The sequence below is a fragment of the Notamacropus eugenii genome, chromosome 5, assembly GCF_028372415.1.
Source record: "Notamacropus eugenii isolate mMacEug1 chromosome 5, mMacEug1.pri_v2, whole genome shotgun sequence".
Lineage (NCBI taxonomy): Eukaryota > Metazoa > Chordata > Mammalia > Diprotodontia > Macropodidae > Notamacropus > Notamacropus eugenii.
The window spans coordinates 23,287,815-23,308,232 of NC_092876.1; the positions used below are offsets into that span (position 1 = coordinate 23,287,815).

Genomic DNA, 20,418 nt, shown 5'->3' on the forward strand with positions numbered 1-20,418 from the left:
AGTGATGCAGAAGTGAGGACAGAGGGACAGAAGCTGGGAGAGGTCATAGGGAAGTGGAAAGTGACACAGGGATTGGGCGGGGAGGAGTCCTCCCTGGACAGTTGGGATCAGGCTCTTACTTCTCCAGGTCCTAGCCCAAGGGACTCTGGGCTGTCCCTTCTCCCAGCCTGCTTCCTTCACCCTCCCCCCCCCCCAATCATACAGGACACCCCAGTTACAAAGGAAAAACCTGCACATTCCAATCACGAAAGTCTCATAGGTTTTATTAATCTAAAATTGTTGGGGGAGGAGTGACCAAGAGGGACCTGCTAAGTTACCTATCACTCTCGATACCTGAGCAAGGCAGCGGATTCATGAAAGGAGCCAGGATACCTGGGAAGTTGAGGATAGATCTGCCTTCAGACCCCAGGATCAGGCAGAGAACACTAGTCTTGAATTGTTACACCCCAGCTATATGACATTAGGAAGTCACTCTTACCCTCAGTTTCCCCATTTGTAAAAGTTCAAGTATATGGTTTTTCTAAAAGGTCCTTTTCAGACCTGCTATTTCAGGGTTTAAAGTCCTTTACATCTCTAAATCCTTTTGATTCTCTTCCCATCCATCCAAATCTAGACTAGAAATGGGTCTAGGAAATCTGGGTCTTCTAGAGGCCCATGGTAGGGAAATCAGGTGGGCTAAGTCCTGTCCTTGGGGGAGGGGGAGGTTACTTTGTAGGGGTGTGGGGCTGAGGCAGCTCGTCAATTCTTCTGCATTTCATTTAAGATCCAGGTCCGGTAACGGCACAAGTTGGTATAAACACCAGGATACCCAGGCAGGGCGCAATGTTCCATGCCCCAAGATACCAGACCCTGCAGGACCCCATTGCACACCAAGGGGCCTCCAGAGTCACCCTATGGAGACCAGGGCAGAGAGGACAAGGAGCAAATAGAGACACAGGCAAGAGAAAGAGGAGACAGCAATTTCAGAGAATAGAATCATGAGGAAGAATTTTTCCAACCCAATCCACCTCCCTACCTCCAATGGACTCCAAACCCAAGTAGGACAGAGGCTCCCAGAGTCCACCCCCACTCCCATCAGCCCCAGGGACTGAGGCTTACCTGGCAGGAATCCTTGCCACCTTTCTTGTCCCCAGCACACACCATACCAGGAGTGATGGCTTTTCCGTAGTAAGCATTTTTGCAGCTTTCCTCAGAAAAGATACTGATCTTTAGACACTGGAGGGTGCTGGGATATCTGGCTATAGTCAGAGAAGGAGAGGCGGACCAGCTCAGACCCAGCCCTTTTAACCAGACATTCTGACACCCAGTCTGAGCTTTGTTCCTCCTCCACCACCCAGCCATTTGATGCACCCCCTGTCCCTGCCACATGTGACCTATTAGTACCCTTACCGAAAGGACTGGACACAGTACCCCAGCCGGACACCAGGCAGTCTGTGCCAGGATTGGCACAATTTTTTGCCAGCTGAATGGGTTTTACTTGGTTGGTCAACTTCACTGGCTTCTCCAGATAGAGGAGCATGAGGTCATTGTTGCTGGTTCTGGGGCTATAGGAGGGGTGGGGAACTCGACGCTCCACCCCAACTGACTGCTGAGAGGGCTCCAGGAGTCTAATATTGTGCTTTCCCAAGACCACTCGAAGGTTCCTGGTAGAAGGAGATAAGTTCTCCTCAGTCTCACTCCAGTTAGCCCCTCCCAATCCCAATTCTCAACCCCCTCCCCACCAACTCTTCACACTTATGCTATCCATAGCCTAATCCATAGAGAAGCTTAACAGGGACAGACCCTCAGGAAGAATCCAGTCCAACCCTTCTCAGCTGGCTGATGGGAAAACTGAGGCCCAGGCAGCCAATAAGGTGAAGAACCAAGATTCAGACTACAGATATCCTGACCCAAGCCTAAGAGTTCTTTCCACTCAATTTTCTATCTTTCTGGTACAAGCCTGGAACTGAGTTTTATCTAGACCCAGGTCAGTGGGCTGGCCTGGGCTGAGAGAGGTCAGGATCTGGTCCAATTTCTAGTCTGGTGGGGCACGAGGTTAGATGCTAACCTAGCAGTGGGGGAAGGGAGAGTACTCACCAGTGGTTACAGTGAGCTGCTGTGAGGACCCAACGATTGGACAGCAGGACACCCCCGCAGCGGAATTGCCGATTGGCTAAGAGTGCCGCCTGCCAGGGTTGGGAGTTGGGAATACACGTATAACCACCAATGATTTTTTCTTCATTCCTCTCTGCATTGGCTGTGGCTAGAGAAGGAAGTATGTGGGGACAGGGAATTGGAGGTAATCTCTCAAACTCCAGAGTCCCAATCTCTTCTGGTCCACTTGCTCATGCGTGTGGATGAGCGTGTGGACCTGATAACTTCTTTTCCATAAACTATGGTTGATGACTAAATGGAACCTTGATTAGAAGAGAGCTTTCCATAACTTGGTCCTTTTGTAAACCCATTTTACAGGAGAAAACTGAGACCTAGTGAGGTTTAAGTGACTTGTCCTGGATTGTAATCACCTAACTGCAGTGTCTTCTAACAACGCCTATCATTCCTCCCCCCAACACACAAACACACACACCCCATTCCAGACTCCTACAAAACTGTCCTCACCCTCCTATCACCATTCTCCCGGCCCCCTGTATCACTCATCTGCTTTCTGAGACTTCCTAACGCTGCACAATCTCTTTGAACATCCAATCCTTGTAATCTTTGATGGCCCCCATCTGAAAGGATCTTTCTACAACATTCTCCTAAAACCAACTGGCTCATCTGCCTTCCTGTCACCCCTCATCAGTCTCATACAGCTCCCTCCCCCTAGTTTGCACAACTGAAATCATTTGTCCTCCCCTCCTGAACTTCCTTGTTCTAAACATTCCCGCATAATCTCTCCAGATGCCTCAGAGGGTTTCTTTGAAGATCAAATGAGGAAATACTTGTTTAACAAAACACCTAGTATATCATCTGGGACATAGTAGGTGCTTACAATATTATCTATTATGATATAACAGATATTATGTTTATAATGTAGATAATGAATGCTTATTCCCTTCTAAATATTACCCCCCCCACACACACACATCCACCAGATTCTCCTCTTCCTCACAAGGACCCCACCTCATGTCTCCTTCTCTCCTCTCCACCACTGCCACCCCTCTACAGCCTCCTGCACCATGCCATCTTAACCACTTACCAGTGACCCACAGAAGAGGCAGTGTTAAGAAGAAAAAGAACATTTCTTAAGAGTTGTCTAATTGGGGTTGGGAAGGTCCGAGGACAAGTAGTTAAAAAAAAAATTGGCTAACAGAAACAATTCTATTCAGAAATGCAGATACAGAAATCGATGGAGTGAGATAGACAGAGTACCACAGGCAGACAGACAGTGCCCCTAACAGGACAGAGGATGTGGAGGCTGAATGAAGAAGGAAGTACAAGCAGATAAGAGGTGGTCGAGAGCCAGAAGTCCCCACAGGGAGAAAGGGCAGAAGGACTGGTCCAGGAGAAGGTCTCTTCCTCTTGTCTCCTTTCCAAGAACTCCCAGGTGGCTTTTATCTGAGGTGAAGGCAGCCCCCCGCCCCTGTGACCAGAGAAAGCTTTATGGTCGAGTCCTTAGGTTAATGAGCACCCGCCCAGTGGTTCTGGATTCTAATCCACAAAACCAAGAAATGGGAGGAGGAGGGAATCCCAGCATCCCAGAGAAGGAAGTGAGGGGTGAGGTGGAAACAAAGAGAAGTGGGGAGGGGACAGGCCATCCAAAAGATCAGGACACTGGAGGGTGGGGCAGCGGAGAACCAGAAGAGTCTGATCTTGGTAGTGATGGGGTTCAGACTCTGGGAACCTCCCTGAACTCCCTGAGAATCTCCCCACTTAACCTGGCCTTTCATACTCAAATTTATAGCCTGGTTCTCTGGAATTTTCCCACTTAATCTGACCTTTCATATTCAAGTCCATTGCCCTTGGCCTAGCCTGGCCCTCCTAGTCAGTTACTCCCAACAATACTTGGCCACCTAGCTCCCCCAGAGGCATAAGAACTGGGTTGGAATCCTTGAGACTAAGCTCCAGACCCAACTTGTTCACTTGGCTGCAGTGGTTACTGCTGTTTCCCCTCCCTCCCTCCCCCCAGAGCCTTCCTCCTTCCATGTTTTTTGCACAACTCTTGTACGTATTTAATTATTTACACACAGCTTCCCAAATCAGACTTCGAGCTCCCAGAGACAAGAATTGGGTTTTGTCCTTCTTTGCACCCTCAGCATAAGCACTCAATAAATGCTTGTTTGCTAATATGATCTGTGTCATATTGGGAAAATCACTGCAGAAAAATGAATACTGATATGGGACTGTGTCACTGAAATGAGAGTGTTCGAAAAAAGTTGTATTTAATGTCACTGTTTCCCCAGGCAGCAGTAGGTCCAAAGTGGCCCAGTCCCCTCCCCCCAGCCCCAGGCCTTCCAACTAGACTCTGGGCCCCAAGAAGATAAGGAAATGATTAAAATATTGTCTGGATTTAGCATTGGAGAATATTCACCACTTAGTTTCACTCCACTAAATGATTGAAAAGAATTCGTCCTAGAAGCAGGTATTAAAACCTTGAATGCAAAAGCAAGCTACTTACCCTTAGGTGTATCCCTGGCCCAAACCAGCAGAAGAGACTTTACCTAGATAAAAGCTTAAATATTCACTGCCCTGAACAGTTGTTTCCCTGAGGAAACACCTTTTTGTTCTTTCTCTACCTTCTGGAAAAGGCTATAGGGGAAATTAAAATATATGTATATATATTTTATAATATATGACATATTTTATATAATATATTTATATAATATAATATATAATATATTTATAATATATACATATATAAAATATATGTATATATATATATATACACACATATATATATTTAGCTTTATTAAAAAAAAAGAGGTTTTAAATGTTTCTTCAACACAACCTCCATGAGCCTCAGTTTTCTCATTTATAAAATGAAGGGGTTGAAGAAGACAGCCTTTAAAATCACTAAAGATCTAAAGATCGAGGCATAGCAAATGCAAAGTCCTGGACTTGAAGGGAGACATGAGTTCAAATACTGTTTTAGTCACTAGCCATGTTACCCATGGGAACCTTTAGCCTCAGTTTCCCCATTTGTGAAATGGGAGAAATACTAGTTGGGTTGTTGTGAGGCCCGGAGAGATAACCTATGTGAAATGCTTTGCAAACCTTAAAATGCTTTATCAATGTTAGCTTTTGTCTTACGAGGTTAAAAATTGGGGAGACAACTTAATTGGAGATGACACAGAGAAGAAGCTGGTGATAAGGCTGGCATATATAAGAGGGGGAAGAACTGAGACGAAGTTTCCAGAGAATGTGGGCAATGAGAGTCAGTCAGTAGGTCAGTCGATCAGTCAACAAGCATTTATTAAGTGCTTACTTTTGAGCCTGGTATCAGGAGACAATATCCAAATAATATACATATAGGTACAGAAAATGGATGATAGGCCAGTTGAAAGATGTTAAGTAGATGATAGAGATGGCTGATAGGTAGATAGATATTGGAGAGTAGAGAAGGGATGGATGGATGGATGGATGGATAGGCACTAAGGTTAAGGAGGGCTATACCTTTTGGCAGAATGTAATCTACCTTGACTGTAGTAGGCATTTGACAATTGTTTGTCGTTCACTTGAGTCTGATTCTTCTTGACCCCATTTGGGGTTTTCTTTGCAGAGATGCCGGATTGGTTTGCCATTTCCTTCTCCAGTTCATTTTACAGATGAGGAAACTAAGGCCAACAAGGTGAAGTGACTTACCCAGAGTCACAAAGGAAAGTGCTTAAGGTTGAATGTGAATTCAGGTTTTGCACTCTATCTGTAGCACCACCTAGCAGCCCCTTGAAAATTGTCTACTGAATGATCAATGAGAGGGAGCCAAAGAAATGAGAATTTGAGGAATTATGGTCTGGTTGAGCATTGGCGCCATGTGACAGGCATCTGGTTAAGTGCTAGGGATCCAAATACAATCAGAAAGACAGTCTCTGCCCTAAAGCTGCTTACATTTTAACGGCAAACCTTAAGGAGTGGGGAAAATTGGGTGGGGATGGCTAGGACAAGACCAGGGCTGGGCCCAGACTGGAGAAAGGGAATGAGAAAAGGAATTAGGGAAGGAAGGCTGAGAGAGACCCAAGAGAGAGCAAGCCGGGCCGGCCCAGCGTGAGACAGAGATAAAAAAAAAGGGGGGGGGGGGAATTGGTGAGTACTGGGGTGCTAGGGAGCAGAATCTAGAAGAACCCAAAACTGGAAGAACAAATCTGCCTAAGATTTAGGGACGGGTGAGAGTGACCCAGAACCTCAGAGGGAGCTGGACAATAGAGTGAAAAAGTCCCCAGCCCACATGCGCATCCTATTATCCACGTGACTATGGGTAAATCCCTTATCTACGTGGGCCTGTTTGTCTGTAAAATAAAGGAATTGTCTCCTCCCATCATAAATCCATTGACCTAGAGAGGGCTAGGAGAGAGGCAGGCAGAGAGAGGTCAAAGGAGAACTGAGAAGAGACCCCCGTAGACGGCAGAACAGTGACGGAGAAAGAAAAGGGACAGCCAGTGGTCACAAAACACAGAGAAAGTATGACAAGTACCCCGACGTGTAGACTGACTGGGAGTCAAGGAGGCCGATCTCATCCCATCTCCTACCTGGCTAGTTATCTGTAAATTGGGAGGTGCCTAGCTCCCTCCTGCCTCCCCCTCAGGTCACAGCAAAGGATTATTCACTGAATATAGTGATGGGGAGGTGGGGATGGAGAGGGGAATGTGATCACTAAGAGGGTGAGAAACAGAGATACCAGATGATCAGGAATGGAAGTAGGGAAACATGAATAGACAAAAGGACGATGGAAAGAAAAAAAGTATGTGAAAATAGGCTATTTTATTAATAATACCCAAGTTCTACAGCACTATAAGGCACTCTAAAAGTCAAATGCTCCATAAGGTATTGCAAGTATTTTACCCATTTTATACATGGGGAAGACTGAGGTGCTGAGAGGTTTAAAGATTTGAAAAATGTTGCCCAGCCAATAAACACTAGAGCAAGAATTCAGTTCCTCTGACTCACAGCCTAGGCCTCTTTCCATCAGAAAGAAAAAGTAGTGGGGGAGAAGGGAGTGCAGTGGAGAGACACTAAAACTGGGCAGGGATGAGTGGGGTGTTGGGGACTAGGATTTGGAGGTGAGCAGAGAATTCCTGGCTCAGACCTCAACCCCTCCCAGTCTCTTCCGCATCATAATTATTGTAATTCACCTTTCACCGGGGCCAGCCCCCAGCCCCTCTATGATGCTCTGACTCAGGGAAGAGGTATCCACTCTCATTGGGCAGGCAGCTTGAAAGAGAACCCAGGAAGGCTTCGAGCCCTGGCTCTGCCTGCCTCTGTCCTCCATATATCTTCTGATTCGTTTTCTGCGCTTGTCTTCCTCCGGCCTGGGACTTTGGAAGTTCTCAAGATCATGTGACTTAAGGTTGGTTTCTGGAGTCCAAATCCTTCATTTTACCAGCTAGGATCACTTAAATTCAATTCCCTTGCAAGTCCTGGCATCACCTCCCTCATGTCATCATCTTCTTCAATAACAAAGGATAAACAGCAACCTCGGTGAGTAGAAAAAGAGCAGATGTCGACTGGGGGGTCAGACTGGAATTGGTCAGTTGGGCAACATGGCTCCTTAATTTTCTTTCTGTTTCTGAATCTCTCTCTTTCTCTTGGTTCACCTAGGGTATCACACCCTCACCTGCGTGTGCTGTGCCCAAAAGGAATGTAATTTTTAATCGATGAAACTTTTTATCCCATTCTCTTAAAGATCAGCATTTACCCCAAATCACTCAGGCTCTCTTTGTTTGGTCTGCAATAGTTCCAAAGCCAAGTCCTGCTTGGTCATTGTTTGGGCCCTGCTTGGCTCAGGATGCATGTCAACAGCAATTTGTTTTGTTTTGGCCAGAAATCCTGAAGGTCTTACCCTCCCAGATTTTTTTTTTAAATGGTCACTCTCAACCTCATTTCTTATTAAGAATAATAATAATATTTCTTATTAAAGAATCACTGAATGGGCATTTCCTGCCCATAAGACCTGCCAAAGATCTTAGTATGAAAGATCTCCATGCCATCTCCAGTCATCCTGATCCATATCTGGCCATGGGACTCACGTGGCTCCGGAGGAGAAAGTGAGGCTGGTAACTTCGCACAGCCCTGCCTCACTTCAGTCCAAGTCACTCACATGACATGGCATCACCTTCCTGATGTCATAGTCCTCTTCAAGAACCAAGAACAAGTAGGAAGCTGAGATTTGCCTAAGTCACAGAGAGCCAGTAACTGAACTCCAACCACAGGGTTCTTGGAGGTCCTCTAATTACTACCTCTGTCTTTTGAGATAAGAGTGAGATTGTCAGACCATTTCTCTCTCTTTGGCACTTGTTCCTATAGTATTTGAGTGACCCTGATCCCAGGAGAGGGAGAAAGGGGAGAGAGCTTTCTTCTTGAACCCAGGGATTAAGGTGCTTCCCATCCCATCCCATCCACCTTTATGTCAGACTCTCTGGGACCTTGGATTTTCTTGGCAGAGATACTGGAGTGGTTTGCCATTTCTTTCTCCAATTCATTATCCAGATGAGGAAACTGAGGCAGAGTGAAGTGACTTGCCCAAGGTCTCACAGCTAGTCAGTGTCTGAGGCTGATTCGAATTGAGGAAGGTAAGTCTTCCTGACCCTAGGCTTAGGACTTATCCACTGCACCACCCTGCTGTTCTTCACACATACCTTACACCTTAGTATTTCTCAACTACCTGAGATCTGTATTTGCAGTTTACCTCTGATGTTGACCTGTCATGACTCTGGGCAAGCCCCATACCTCTCTCTGTGTCACTGACACAAGGTTCCTAAACTGGGAGTGTATAGACCACCAAGCCAGATTATTGGGGGAATCTTTCATGGGGTCCATGAACTTAGATGGGAAAAAAAATGTCTTCTTTATTTCAGAAATAATGGGATTTCCTTGTAAAATGAGAGAAGGCTTAAAACTCACTAGTTTGCCAAATGCGTCTATGAGATAAACAAGATCAGAACCCCTGAGCTAACAAACGAGATGGTCTTTAGATCCATCTTCCAGTTTTGACATTTTGGAGTACCCTCCCTCCTTTACAGGGCAGGGGGTGGAGGTGGAGGTGGAGAGGGCCCCTCCTCTGGGTCTAGAGCAGCCGATCACTGGATCAGAACCGGCTGCAACTGGGGAGCTCACTTGTGGTGTCTTTGGGCCACCTGCTGGCCATGACTGAGTCTTACACCTTCGCTGCCCAGGGAACTTCAAAACGCAGGCTGACTTACTTTGGGGCAGAAGAATGGGTGGACCATCTACTCCAGATCCCTGGTTGTAGAAATGAAGGCATTGACATCTAAGAGGGGAAAGTGACTGGCCCACAGTCCTTCGGATAAGTAGGAAAAGAAGGAAATGAATTCTGTTCTTCCCATTCCACTACATCACCCCCTGAATGTGACAGGATACTCTGCAGAGGGTCAAAAGGAGGGACAATCATGGGGCCATGACTCAGACCCAAAGAACACATGCAGAACAATTCACTGCTGAGCTCTGGCCCATTGAGAGATGGGGAAACTCAGAGGGAAGAGCCTGCAGGCTAAGGCAGCTCTGTTTCAGAAGAGCCTTGAAGGATTGATTTAAGAACATCTCAGTGGGAATCCTAGCTCTGCTCCTCACTCCTATCCATAGGATCTTTGGATGTGTGTCACCATTCTCAGTACCCTAGTCTCCTCTAGTGTATAAACAGAGTGGGTCCGGCTAGATGGGCTCTAAGGCCCTTTCTTGTCTGAGGGGGTCTGGGGGTGGGGAGACTCGTACCTCTGGGAGACCCAGAAAAAGGTGCTATGGGCAGACTGGTCAAGGGATAGCTCCCTGGAAGAAAGGTGGGCTTGGCTTTAGAGAAGTTGCTCAGAAAAAGGGGAGGGACCCTTGATGTTTGGGGTGATTGGAACAAACGTGGGGAAAAGGGAGATGCTGAGCTGGCTAAGAATGAACATGGTTTTCCAGGAAGCTGAGAGAAAAGTCCAACCAGTTTTTGGCCTCTTTCCTGTAGTTCCAGAGTGATGATCCCCAGATCCCAGTGCCCCACTCCCATCCAATTCCCACAGGATAGATTCCTGCCTTTCCCATTTCTTTTTATATGCTGGGGTCTATTCCTGACCCCCTGAGTATGGCTCCCAAATCTTCAGTGACCAAAGCGTTCCCTGCCCCCTCCCCAGAGCCTTCCCTTCACCATTAAGAGTCCCATGTGTACAGTCTTCTCTGGACCCTTCAGCTTCTCTCCACTGGCACTATCCAGAAGGCCAAGCAAGAAAAACAATCTTCTAGCCCAACCCCATTCAGATATTTCTCAATGGATGCTTGGAAGGTTTATTTCAAGATTCCATATCAGAATACCTTCCCCAGGAGATCCAGAATCCCACACAATGCTCCAAACCCCATGAAAAGCTATGGGAGACCAAGAAACTCATGCAAGACACAATCTCCCAAAGGATACAGGGTCGCATGAGGAACCAGAGGCCAGTTGAGGGGTCTAGAAGAGACCTAAAGCCAGCCAAAGAGCCCAGGACTGTGAGAGTGACCTAGACTCAATGCAGAAAATTGAAACTCATGAGGGACACTAGAACCTACTGGCACCTAAGAAACTAGAGTCACCAAAGGAGCCTAGACCCCAGTAAGATCTCAGAAATTCTCAGGCTAAAGGCTCTAGAAGGCTGGGATGGCCCCAGCGCGAGTGGGGCGCCCCCTGTCCCCAGAAGTACAGCTCTGTTCCTCGCCCTCTTCCCCCAACCCTTTTCGGCCTTTGCCAATGGCCAGTCGGGGTCGCCCCCGGTTGAGGCCATCAAGTAAGGCACAGGCTTGACACAAGGAGCGGCTGGCCAGGGCCCCACAGCGGGTGCAGGCACCAGGGGGTGGGGGCCGGGCAGCAGGGGCTAGGGCCAGACGCTCAGCTGAGTGCACCAGGTCCAGGACTACTGAAGGCCGGGCAGCCTCGAGAGCCTTGAGCAAGTCCCGGACATGGCCTCGGAAGGCCTCAGGCGCATAGACACACTCTTCTGAGAAGTAGTCCAGTTCCTGGAAATGGGCATATAGGACGATCTCCTTCTGGGATGCGAACTGGAGGGGACGGCACCGGGGCAGGGCACCCCCCTCACCAGGGGAACCCAGCGTCCCTCCTCGGGCCAGCCTGCCTGAATCCCCTCGAAGGAAGTTCATGAGCACGGTTTCTGCCATGTCATCTGCATTGTGTCCTGAGGAGAGTCAGAGAGGGGAATAGCCAGGTCAAGGTCAGAGTCAACAGCTTTCACTGAGGTTGCAGACTGGCAGGGATGCCCAGAGAGGTGAGGATGGGAGCCTAGAGATGTCCAGAGAGGTGAAGCAAGGGGCCCAGAGAGGTGAGGATGGGGACCTAGAGATACCCAAGATGTGAGGATGGGGGTCTAGAGATATTCAGAGATGTGAGGATGGGGACCTAGAGATACCCAGAGAGGTGAAGCAGGGGGCTCAGAGAGGTGAGAATGGGAGCCTAGAGATGTCCAGAGAGGGGAAGCAGGAGGTTCAGAGGGGTGAGGATGGGGGTCTAGAGGGAGGCCAGACACAGAGGAACTGAGGTGAGAGGGGCCCAGAAACACCCAGAGAGTTGTATCCAGCATGTATATGTTTGTGTAGGAGTGGGGGGCCCTGAAGAATCAGGAGCAGCAGGGGTTCAGGGGGAAAGGAGTCCACAGTCATAGAGAGGAGTGGCAGTGGACAGGAATACAAAGAGCCCTTGTGACTACAAGGGGGGAAGGGCAGGGACCAGAAGTGAGAGGGGGGCCCAGAAATCCAAATAGGGGAAGGGGGACCCCAGAGCCAGGATGGGGAGCTCCCTAGGAACATAGGTAGGAAGGAAACAGTTTCCTCGAATGAGGGGAAGCAAACCAGGTGCACTAAAGGGTGGGATTCCAGTCACAAAAAGGGTTGGGGGGAAGGTCACAGGTGAGAGAGAACCCAGAGGTATGCACAAGCACAGGTGGGATGGGGTCCAGGGTCACAAAGGAAGGTGGGGGGCCTGGAATCACCAGAGGATAAAGGCGGAGGTGGAGAGGAGGGAGCCAAGCGCAGAGACTGGCTGGCCAGCGCCTGCACCCCCAGGGAAAGCTCCTTGCTCCTTGGGTCCGGGCTCACCTGTGACAATGTGCGTGGCCCCCACGCGCTGGGCCCCCTCCTCCAGCGCTCGCCGTCGCAGGACCCCGCAGAAGGTGCAGCAGGCTCGGGCTCGGCCCGGCTCCTGGGCAGCCCGGCGGGCCACCTCGTCCATGGTCCAGCCCCCGAAGAGGTCGGCATAGGCCACCACGGTGAGCGGCAGCTGCCAGCGGGCAGCCTGGCGTCGGACAGCTGCCAGCGCGGCATCTCGGTAGCCGCCTATGCCCTCGTCCACGGCCACCAGGCGCAGGTCCAGCCCCAGCGCGTGACGGGCGTCCAGGGCCCGGAGCACGTGCGCCAGCACCGTGGAGTCCTTGCCCCCCGACGCGCCGATGGCCACGACGGCCCCGGGAGGCAGCAGGCGGCCGGTCTGCAGCGTGCTCAGCACCTCGGCCTCGAAGGCGCTGCAGAAGCACGATCTGCAGACCGCCCCGCCGGTGCGCGGCCGCCGCAGGGCAGCTGGCCGGACCCCGCCGCAGGGCCCGGAGCACCGGGGCACGGGCATCTGCGGAGAGAGGGAGAGGGGTCACCGGAGAGCGCGGGCGGGGGCGCAATCTCGCCTCCAAACCTGCCCCGAGAGGGAGCGGCCACAGGCGGGAGTCCGGAGGAAGCGGGGTCCGCATTGGGAGGGGCGCTTCTGGGGAGCATTTGTGGGGAGCAGCTCCCCCTCGCAAAAGAAAAAAAAGAAGTTCCGTACCGCACAGACTACATGGCACACCGGAGTGACTGGGTTCAAAGAAAGAGGTGAAGGGTACCTGACCGAGGTTCTGAAGGGTTGTGCGACCCGGACTGAGGCTGGTATCTGGAGGGGTGGGGTAGAGGAGCTGTCCTCCAAATGAGGCACTGACAGTACCCACAGGTTGTACAAACCCTAAGGTACACAAAGCAGGTAGAGCCAGGGGTTTTCAGGCTGACTTTCAAGCAGGAGTGATCTCTACAGGCAAAAGGGAAGGAGAGAAGACTGAGGAGCCGGACCTGAGCCATGGAGGGTAAGCTGGGGGAATCTGAGGTCAGGTACATGTGGAGATGGGGTTGAGGGGAGAAGGTGGCTTCAGAGTACTTCTAATGCCAAGAAAAGCTGGAAACCCAAAAAGGAGTGGTAAAATGAGGTGAGGGCAGGCATCTGGGAAAAGAAGACCTTACCACACACCCCTGTATTAGGCCAGAGAGAAACAGGAAGGATACGGAGATGTCTAGCGAAGCAGACACACTGTGTTCCAGCTGAGGATGGGGGAATGGGGATGTAGGGGAAGCCACAAGGCATCAGATCCATCATACTCCCTATGGCCCCATCATCCTTCCTCTACCAATACAAAAACTTGTTAATACGCTTGATCTTGGTCCTTGTTCCTGGCCAACTTGGGGTCTCATCTCTGTCTTCCCTGTTCTCTGCCCCACCACCCACCAGAAACTGTCCAAATAGCCTTCTATAATAGTATTCAGCCTCCATTGTCTACCCCAACCTGAGCACGATTCTTGGCATATAGAGAGCCATTGATAAATAACTACTGATGGATCACTCCCAGACAGTAGAGTAAGTCCCTCCTTCCCCACTGCCCCATGTACAATGTAGAAATGGTCTGGGAGATACACTGCCAAGATTTCTCACAACTTGAATTCCTACGAATCTAGTTTTCATTCTGGCTGGGCACTCTTGATTAAGAACAGAAAGGGATCTCAGAGACTCAATCAGTTTCTGAGACAAAGTGGGAGAGTGGGAAGTGCTGGATTTGGAGGCCATGGACCTGGGCTCAAATACCACCTCTGACACTATCTGTATGGCCTTGGGTATAAGCTCCCTGCCATTCTGTACCTTCAAACTTTAAAATACTGGTACACACACCCTGCCAAACAGAGAGGGCCCAAAAGAATGGGCACAGCCATTCACTGAGGCAGGCAGTCAGATGTGTCTCTTGGGTGGGAAACACTGACATCTGGAAGGATCTAGTTGGTCAGATTTTGCCAGAGGCAGAAGGGCATACATAAACTAGCCTCAAAGAAGTCTCAGAAGACACTGGGCTGCCCCTTTGCATGCCTGCACACACATGAACACTGCTCCACCTATCCTCAGACTTCTCCCATGTTGGTATGAGTTCTGTCTCCTTTCTCTTAAAAAATAAAATCTTTGTTACAAGAGATGTGGAAGGGTGGATAGGTGGGAGAGGGATATAGGGGGAAAGCAGGCAATGAAAAGGAGGTAAAATGATTTTTTAAAAATCCCCCAGAAAAGATAAGCACACCACTGGCACATAGACAAGCAGGAAGGCATAATCCCCCAGATGCAGAATTCTGGGCTAGGATGGATGATCTGACCCTCTCCCTTTACAGATGGTGTAATCTAGAGCCACACAGAGACCCCCTTAAGAGCCTTCTACAGCTTTTAGCAATCAATGTAGTTACGATCAATGAACAAGCCCTTATTAAGCACCAACTGGGTGCCAGGTAATAAGCAGTGGGGACAAAGGAAGGGAAACTATCAGTCTTAAAAGGGAGACCCAGAGACCCCTGAGGAGTCGAAGGCACATGGACACCAGAGTGGGAAGGAGGAACAGGGGACATCCGATACTGTCAATCAGCCAACGAGGGTTTAGCGCTTCCTAGGGCAAAGCTCTGGGCCACAGGAGGGACCCAAAGGGGGCTGGGGCCCCCTAGGAGGAAGGGAGCCCCTCCAGGGAAGGGTCAAGTTGACCTGGAGCTTTTCCCCTGCACGGAACATTAAGTGCTCATTAAATGGGGCTTCAAAGAAAGCAGTCCCTGTTCAAAAGTCCAAGATGGGTGGGGTAGAAAAGGGGGCTTCTGCTCCGGGGGAGGGGCAATAAGACTGATGGGGGGGCGGAGAGGGTACCCCTCCCTCCGGGCAAGGAGGCTAATGGGGAGGGGCAATAAAGCTGATGGGGGGCAGAGAGGGTACCCCCTCCCTCCAGGCAAGGAGGCTAATGGGGAGGGGCAATAAGGCTGATGGGGGGCAGAGAGGGTACCCCTCCCTCCGGGCAAGGAGGCTAATGGGGAGGGGCAATAAAGCTGATGGGGGGCAGAGAGGGTACCCCCTCCCTCCAGGCAAGGAGGCTGATGGGGAGGGGCAATAAGGCTGATGGGGGGGGCAGAGAAGGCACCCCTCCCTCCGGGCAAGGAGGCTGATGGGGAGGGGCAATAAGGGGGTCGGGGTAAGGAGGGTACCAAGCTACAAGGCTGATGCGCGTGGTGGGGGAGAGGAAGGGTTCTGCCCAGGAGGAGGGGCAATCGAGCTGACGGTGGTAGGGGAGTGGAGGGTGGAGAAGGCAGCTTCGGTCCCGGAGGAGGGGCAATAAGGCTGATGGGCGGAGGTCGTAGAGAAGGGGCCCCCCACTCCGAAGGAGGGGCAGAGACGGCGGCTCCGACCCAGCCGGGGCCACGCCGGCACGACCCCCGTTCCTCTACCCGGGGCCCGGGGCCCAGCCCAGGGGAGGGGAGAATCACTCACCTCGGGCGGATCAGGAAGAGACCCCCCCCACAAAAGACCCGCCAACCAGGCAAGCCCGCCCGACCACGAGGAAACGAAGTCCGGAAGTAGCGCCGCAAGACTACAACTCCCAGAAGCGCCCGGGAGGCTCCGCCAGGTCTGACTACAACTCCCAGGAGGCACCGCAGCAGTTTATTCCCTCCAGGAGCAGATCTACATAGCTGGAGTAGGAGTTAGACGTCACTGGTTCGAATCACGTGGGACATGCCCGTAAATGATTGACCGCTGATCCTCCCAGACGGAAAAAAAAATACACCCTACGCTATAAGTGCGTTATTGTTGGTAACCCTGGAGGGTGGGGAGGGGGCGGGGCTTGCTTGTCCAGGTCACGTGGCTGGCAAGTTTTCAGACTCTGTAGGGGGCGGGGTCTCCTTGGCAGGCTCGAAATGAGACTCTGGAGTCCGGAGAAGCCCCCGCAGAGGGACCGCACCAGCTCCATTCCGCAGCTGTATGACGTTACCCGGCCCAGCTCATCCCACTCGATGCTCCCAGCAGACCTGGGGCGCAGGGGCTGTCATGGTCCTCCTTTTACAGGGGAGGAAACTGAGGCTGAAAGTGCCTACTTGCCTTGCCCAGGGACATAGGCTAGTAAATGTTTGAGGGAGACGTTGGAGCCCAGATCCTTGTGCCTCTGGAGCCTGGCAATCTATCCCCTAGACTAGGGCTTCTTAGACTCTTTCTACCTGGGCCACTTGTGTGGGGCTCCACGTGGGGTGAGGCTACATTGTTGCTCTATAGTGAAGGCTAGAGAAGGAGATACTTGGAAATCCCCTGAATCAGGGGAAACCATGACAGCAGATGAGACAGAGAGAGAAGGGAGGGCAGTGTCGGAACTGGGAAGGAGCCCCTAGACTTTCTAGCTTCATAGGCAAAGAGAGGCTGAAGTACTTAGCTTCCAAGGTTATGAATGAATGAATGAATGAATGAATGAATGAATGAATGAATGAATGATGTACTGTGCGTCACTCTGGCCCCATGGAGGAGCATCGTCATGAGCCATCTCATTTATTGTTACAAACAACACAGGCCATTTTTAAACTGGCCTCATCAGATCCTGGTCTAATCTAGTGATCGAATGTTACAAATTAATGGATGAAGTTGAAAGTGCTTGTTAAAACCCTTACAATGTGCAAAGCACCGAGTTACTCCCCCAGAGCACAGATTGAAAAGTAAGCCTGCCCTTTGCCCTCTTTTTGGGGGGACAGATAAAAGAGACTCAACACAGAAATGTACTGTGTAGACAGCTTGGGCTTGGAGTCAGGAAAAATCCATTCTAAAGGGCTTCTGATCCTCTTTAGCTGGGTGGTTCTGGACAATTCATAGAATCTCCGTCCTTCCCAGTTCCTCACTTGGGGAAGCTTGGTGCTCCAGGCAGTGTGATAAGCAGGGACAAAAACAACCCCGAAACTGTCTTCAAGGACTTTCCTTTCTACAGGGGGAGGGAGGTGAGGTGACCAACCACAACAACATATCTGACATTTAAGGTTCACAGAGCACTTTCCATAGATCTTCTCATTTGATCCTTACAACAACCCTGTGAGGGAGGCACTATTATGATCACCTGCATTTTACAAACTGAGAAACTAAGGTTTGAAGATGTGCAGACCTCAAGGTACCATATAAATGTTGGCTTTCTATCTGGTACTTAATGTGTGACTTGGGGGACCCCCTCCCCACCTCCAGATTAATTAGATGAAAGGACAAGGCCTTTGTTCCAGTTTTTGTGTATCTTCCTTTGGTATTCAGACGCTGGCTTGCCTCCTGATGAGGTGTGGAGTGCCTCATCTCACTGTGTTTGGTCCATTTCCATACCACACGGGGAACAGCTATTGAGTCCTGCCTGGTGAAAATCTGACCCTGTCCCTCTTGAACTTGGCTTTGAAATAGGGAGCATAACCAGATTGGGAGAGGATGGACAGAGAGCAGAGCTGAGAGGTTCCTGGTTGGGAGAGAGGGTTGGGAAAGTCTATTTGTACAAGTAGCCTCCCCCAAGATTTCTCCTGGTCCCTAGGATGGCGACCAGCACCCAGTGTTTTTGCAGTGCTGCGAGAGCAAATGAATCAACCTGCATTTGGAGGCTGGTGACAAGCTTCCCTGTGCGCTCCAGGCCTGAGGCTAGTTCTTCCAGCCAAAGGTGGCTGCAGTACCAGTCAGGGATCCAATGAATGCCAGCGGGGCACAATGGGCAGGAAAGCAAGCCTTCACTGCTAGTGGAGGGACAACTTTAACCAGAGTAGTGGTTCCCTGGGAATAGGGACAAATTGGGCATAGTGTGGACAAAAACACAGAGACCTTCCTAGAAGGGAAGGAGGTAGTGATATAGTTCAGACCCACATAAGAAGAACAGTCCTGTGAATGGAAAGCAATTCACCTTCAAAGGGATGGGTATCAGAGGGTGAATCCCAGGCAGGGAGTGAAATAGTTCTGGAACAAGAGGCCTTTCCAGGATTGCCACACTAATCCGGAAATTGAATAGATGTCTTTCTAATTGGTGTTTACAATGAAGTAATATCAGTACTAAACATATGCACCAAATGGTATATTATCTTAGAGAAATGATTATTTCTCACTGATATTAATAATTATTGAATAAGAACCCGGATTTTTGCAGAAGCCTGGAGGTTGTTCAGTGTCTGCTGATAATGAGATTAAAGTAACTTTCTCCTCAATCTTGTTCAGAACCCACCCACCCAACTTTATTAGGGGAATTGAATCTAAGCTGCAGAAACCCATTGTGCTCAAGTATTGATGGGGATCAATTCTTTGATTAGATTGACCAACACTGTGCAATTCAGAAGTAAGAGACATAATCAAAGTTATAGTCCCATCTGCTAATTAGAATAGACCCATCTCTCGTTGTAACATTCATTCTCTCTCATTAATTGTTAACCAGTCAGAATTGCCACCTTCAGGAACTTCCACTCTTCCAAGGGCATATAAATGGTAAGCCCACCACCATGATTCGAGAGTGTTGCTGACCCATTTTATTGGTCATATGGTAGCATTATTGATAAAATGATTAATTATGTCTCTTGAACTTTTAAAATGTTACAGTCCAAATTTTTAAAGTTAAATGAGTTACAGGAAGAAATAGACAATAAAACTATACTAGTTGGGGACCTCAACTTTCCCCTCTAAGAACTAGTTAAATCTTACCAAAAGTTAACAGGAAATAAGCTAAGGAGATGAATAGAATTTTAGAAAAGTTAGGTATGATAGACTTCTAGAGAAAACTGAATAGGAATGGAAAGGAATATATTCTTTTTCTCAGGTATACGTGACCAACACAAAAATTGACTGTGTATGGGGGAATAAAAGCCTTACAACCAAATGCGGAAATATTAAATGCATCCTTTTCAGATCATGATACAATAAAAGTTATATTCAGTGGAAAGATAAATTAAAAATTAATTGGAAGCTAAATAATTTAATTCAAAAGAATGAGTGGGTCAAAGAATAAGTCATAGAAACAATCAATAATTTCATTAAAGAAAATGACAATGAGACAACATGTCAAAATTCATGGGATGCAGCCAAAGCAGTACATAAGGAAAAATTTAAATCTCTAGATGTTTACATCAGTGAAATAGAGAAAGACCAATTCAATATATACAGCTAAAACAATTAGAAAAATAAATTAAAAATCCTCAATTAAACAACAATTGGAAATCCTGCAAATCAAATCAAAAAATCAAAATCAAAGGAGAGATTAATCAAATTGAAAGAAAGAAAACCATCAAACTAATAAGGAAAACTAGGAGCTGGTTTTATATATAAAAAAACACATAAAATAGATATACCATCGATTAATTTGATTTGCAAAAGTAAAGAAGAAAACTAAATTACCAGTATCAGAAGTTAAAAAGGTGAATTCATCGCTAACGAAGATGAAATTAAAGCAATTATTAGAAACTATTTTGACAATTGTATGCCAATAAATCTGACAATCTAAGTGAAATGGATGAATATTCACAAAAATAAAAATTTCCCAGATTAACAGAAGAAATAGAATATTTGAAAACTCCATTTTAGAATAAAAGTAATTGAACAAGTCATTAATGAACTCCCTAAGGAAAAAAAATCCACAGGAACAATAGGAATAACAAATGAACTTTACTAAACACTTAAAGAATAATTAATTCTAATACTATAAACTGTTTGGAAAAAATAGGGAACAAAGGAGTCCTACTGAATTCCTTTAATGACACAAATATGATACTGATACCTAAACCAGGAAGAAATAAAACAGAGAAAGAACGCTATAGACTACTTTTCTAATGAATATTGATACAATTTTTTGAATAAAAATATTTATTATATTAAATATTTAAAATATGTTATATATGATATATGAATATATTACATGTAACACATAAATAATATATTACATAAAATATTAGCAATGCAGCAGTACATCACAAGGAGGATACACTATGACCAGGTGGAATTTATACCAGGAATCCAAGGTTATTTTAATATTAGGAAAACTATCAGCATAATTGACGTTATCAATAACAAAACCAACCACAACCATATGATTATCTCAATAGATACAGAATAATCTTTTAATGAAATACAGCACCCATTCTTGGTAAAAACCAAAACCAAACACAAAACTAGAGGGCTTCTTTCAAGTACCAACAAAAACTCTACACAAAGTCTTTGCCAAGTCCCCTTAATTCTAATTCCTT

General features: G+C 48.1%; 2 protein-coding genes across 2 annotated transcripts; both read right to left on the minus strand.

Annotated features, from left to right (window-relative positions):
* Window positions 1–236: 236 nt before the first annotated feature.
* On the minus strand, window positions 237–4,063 carry LOC140503606 (kallikrein-14-like). Its single transcript, XM_072607741.1, has 5 exons — window positions 3,179–4,063; window positions 2,077–2,242; window positions 1,390–1,643; window positions 1,099–1,238; window positions 237–891 (listed from the first exon to the last, which is right to left on the minus strand). The coding sequence occupies exons 1-5, from the start codon at window positions 3,219–3,221 to the stop codon at window positions 739–741; spliced, it is 756 nt and encodes a 251-aa protein (XP_072463842.1). The 5' UTR covers window positions 3,222–4,063; the 3' UTR covers window positions 237–738.
* A 6,336-nt stretch (window positions 4,064–10,399) lies between these two features.
* On the minus strand, window positions 10,400–15,796 carry CTU1 (cytosolic thiouridylase subunit 1). The gene is made up of 3 exons (XM_072607742.1): window positions 15,689–15,796; window positions 12,211–12,733; window positions 10,400–11,294 (listed from the first exon to the last, which is right to left on the minus strand). The coding sequence occupies exons 2-3, from the start codon at window positions 12,731–12,733 to the stop codon at window positions 10,750–10,752; spliced, it is 1,068 nt and encodes a 355-aa protein (XP_072463843.1). The 5' UTR covers window positions 15,689–15,796; the 3' UTR covers window positions 10,400–10,749.
* Window positions 15,797–20,418: the final 4,622 nt, after the last annotated feature.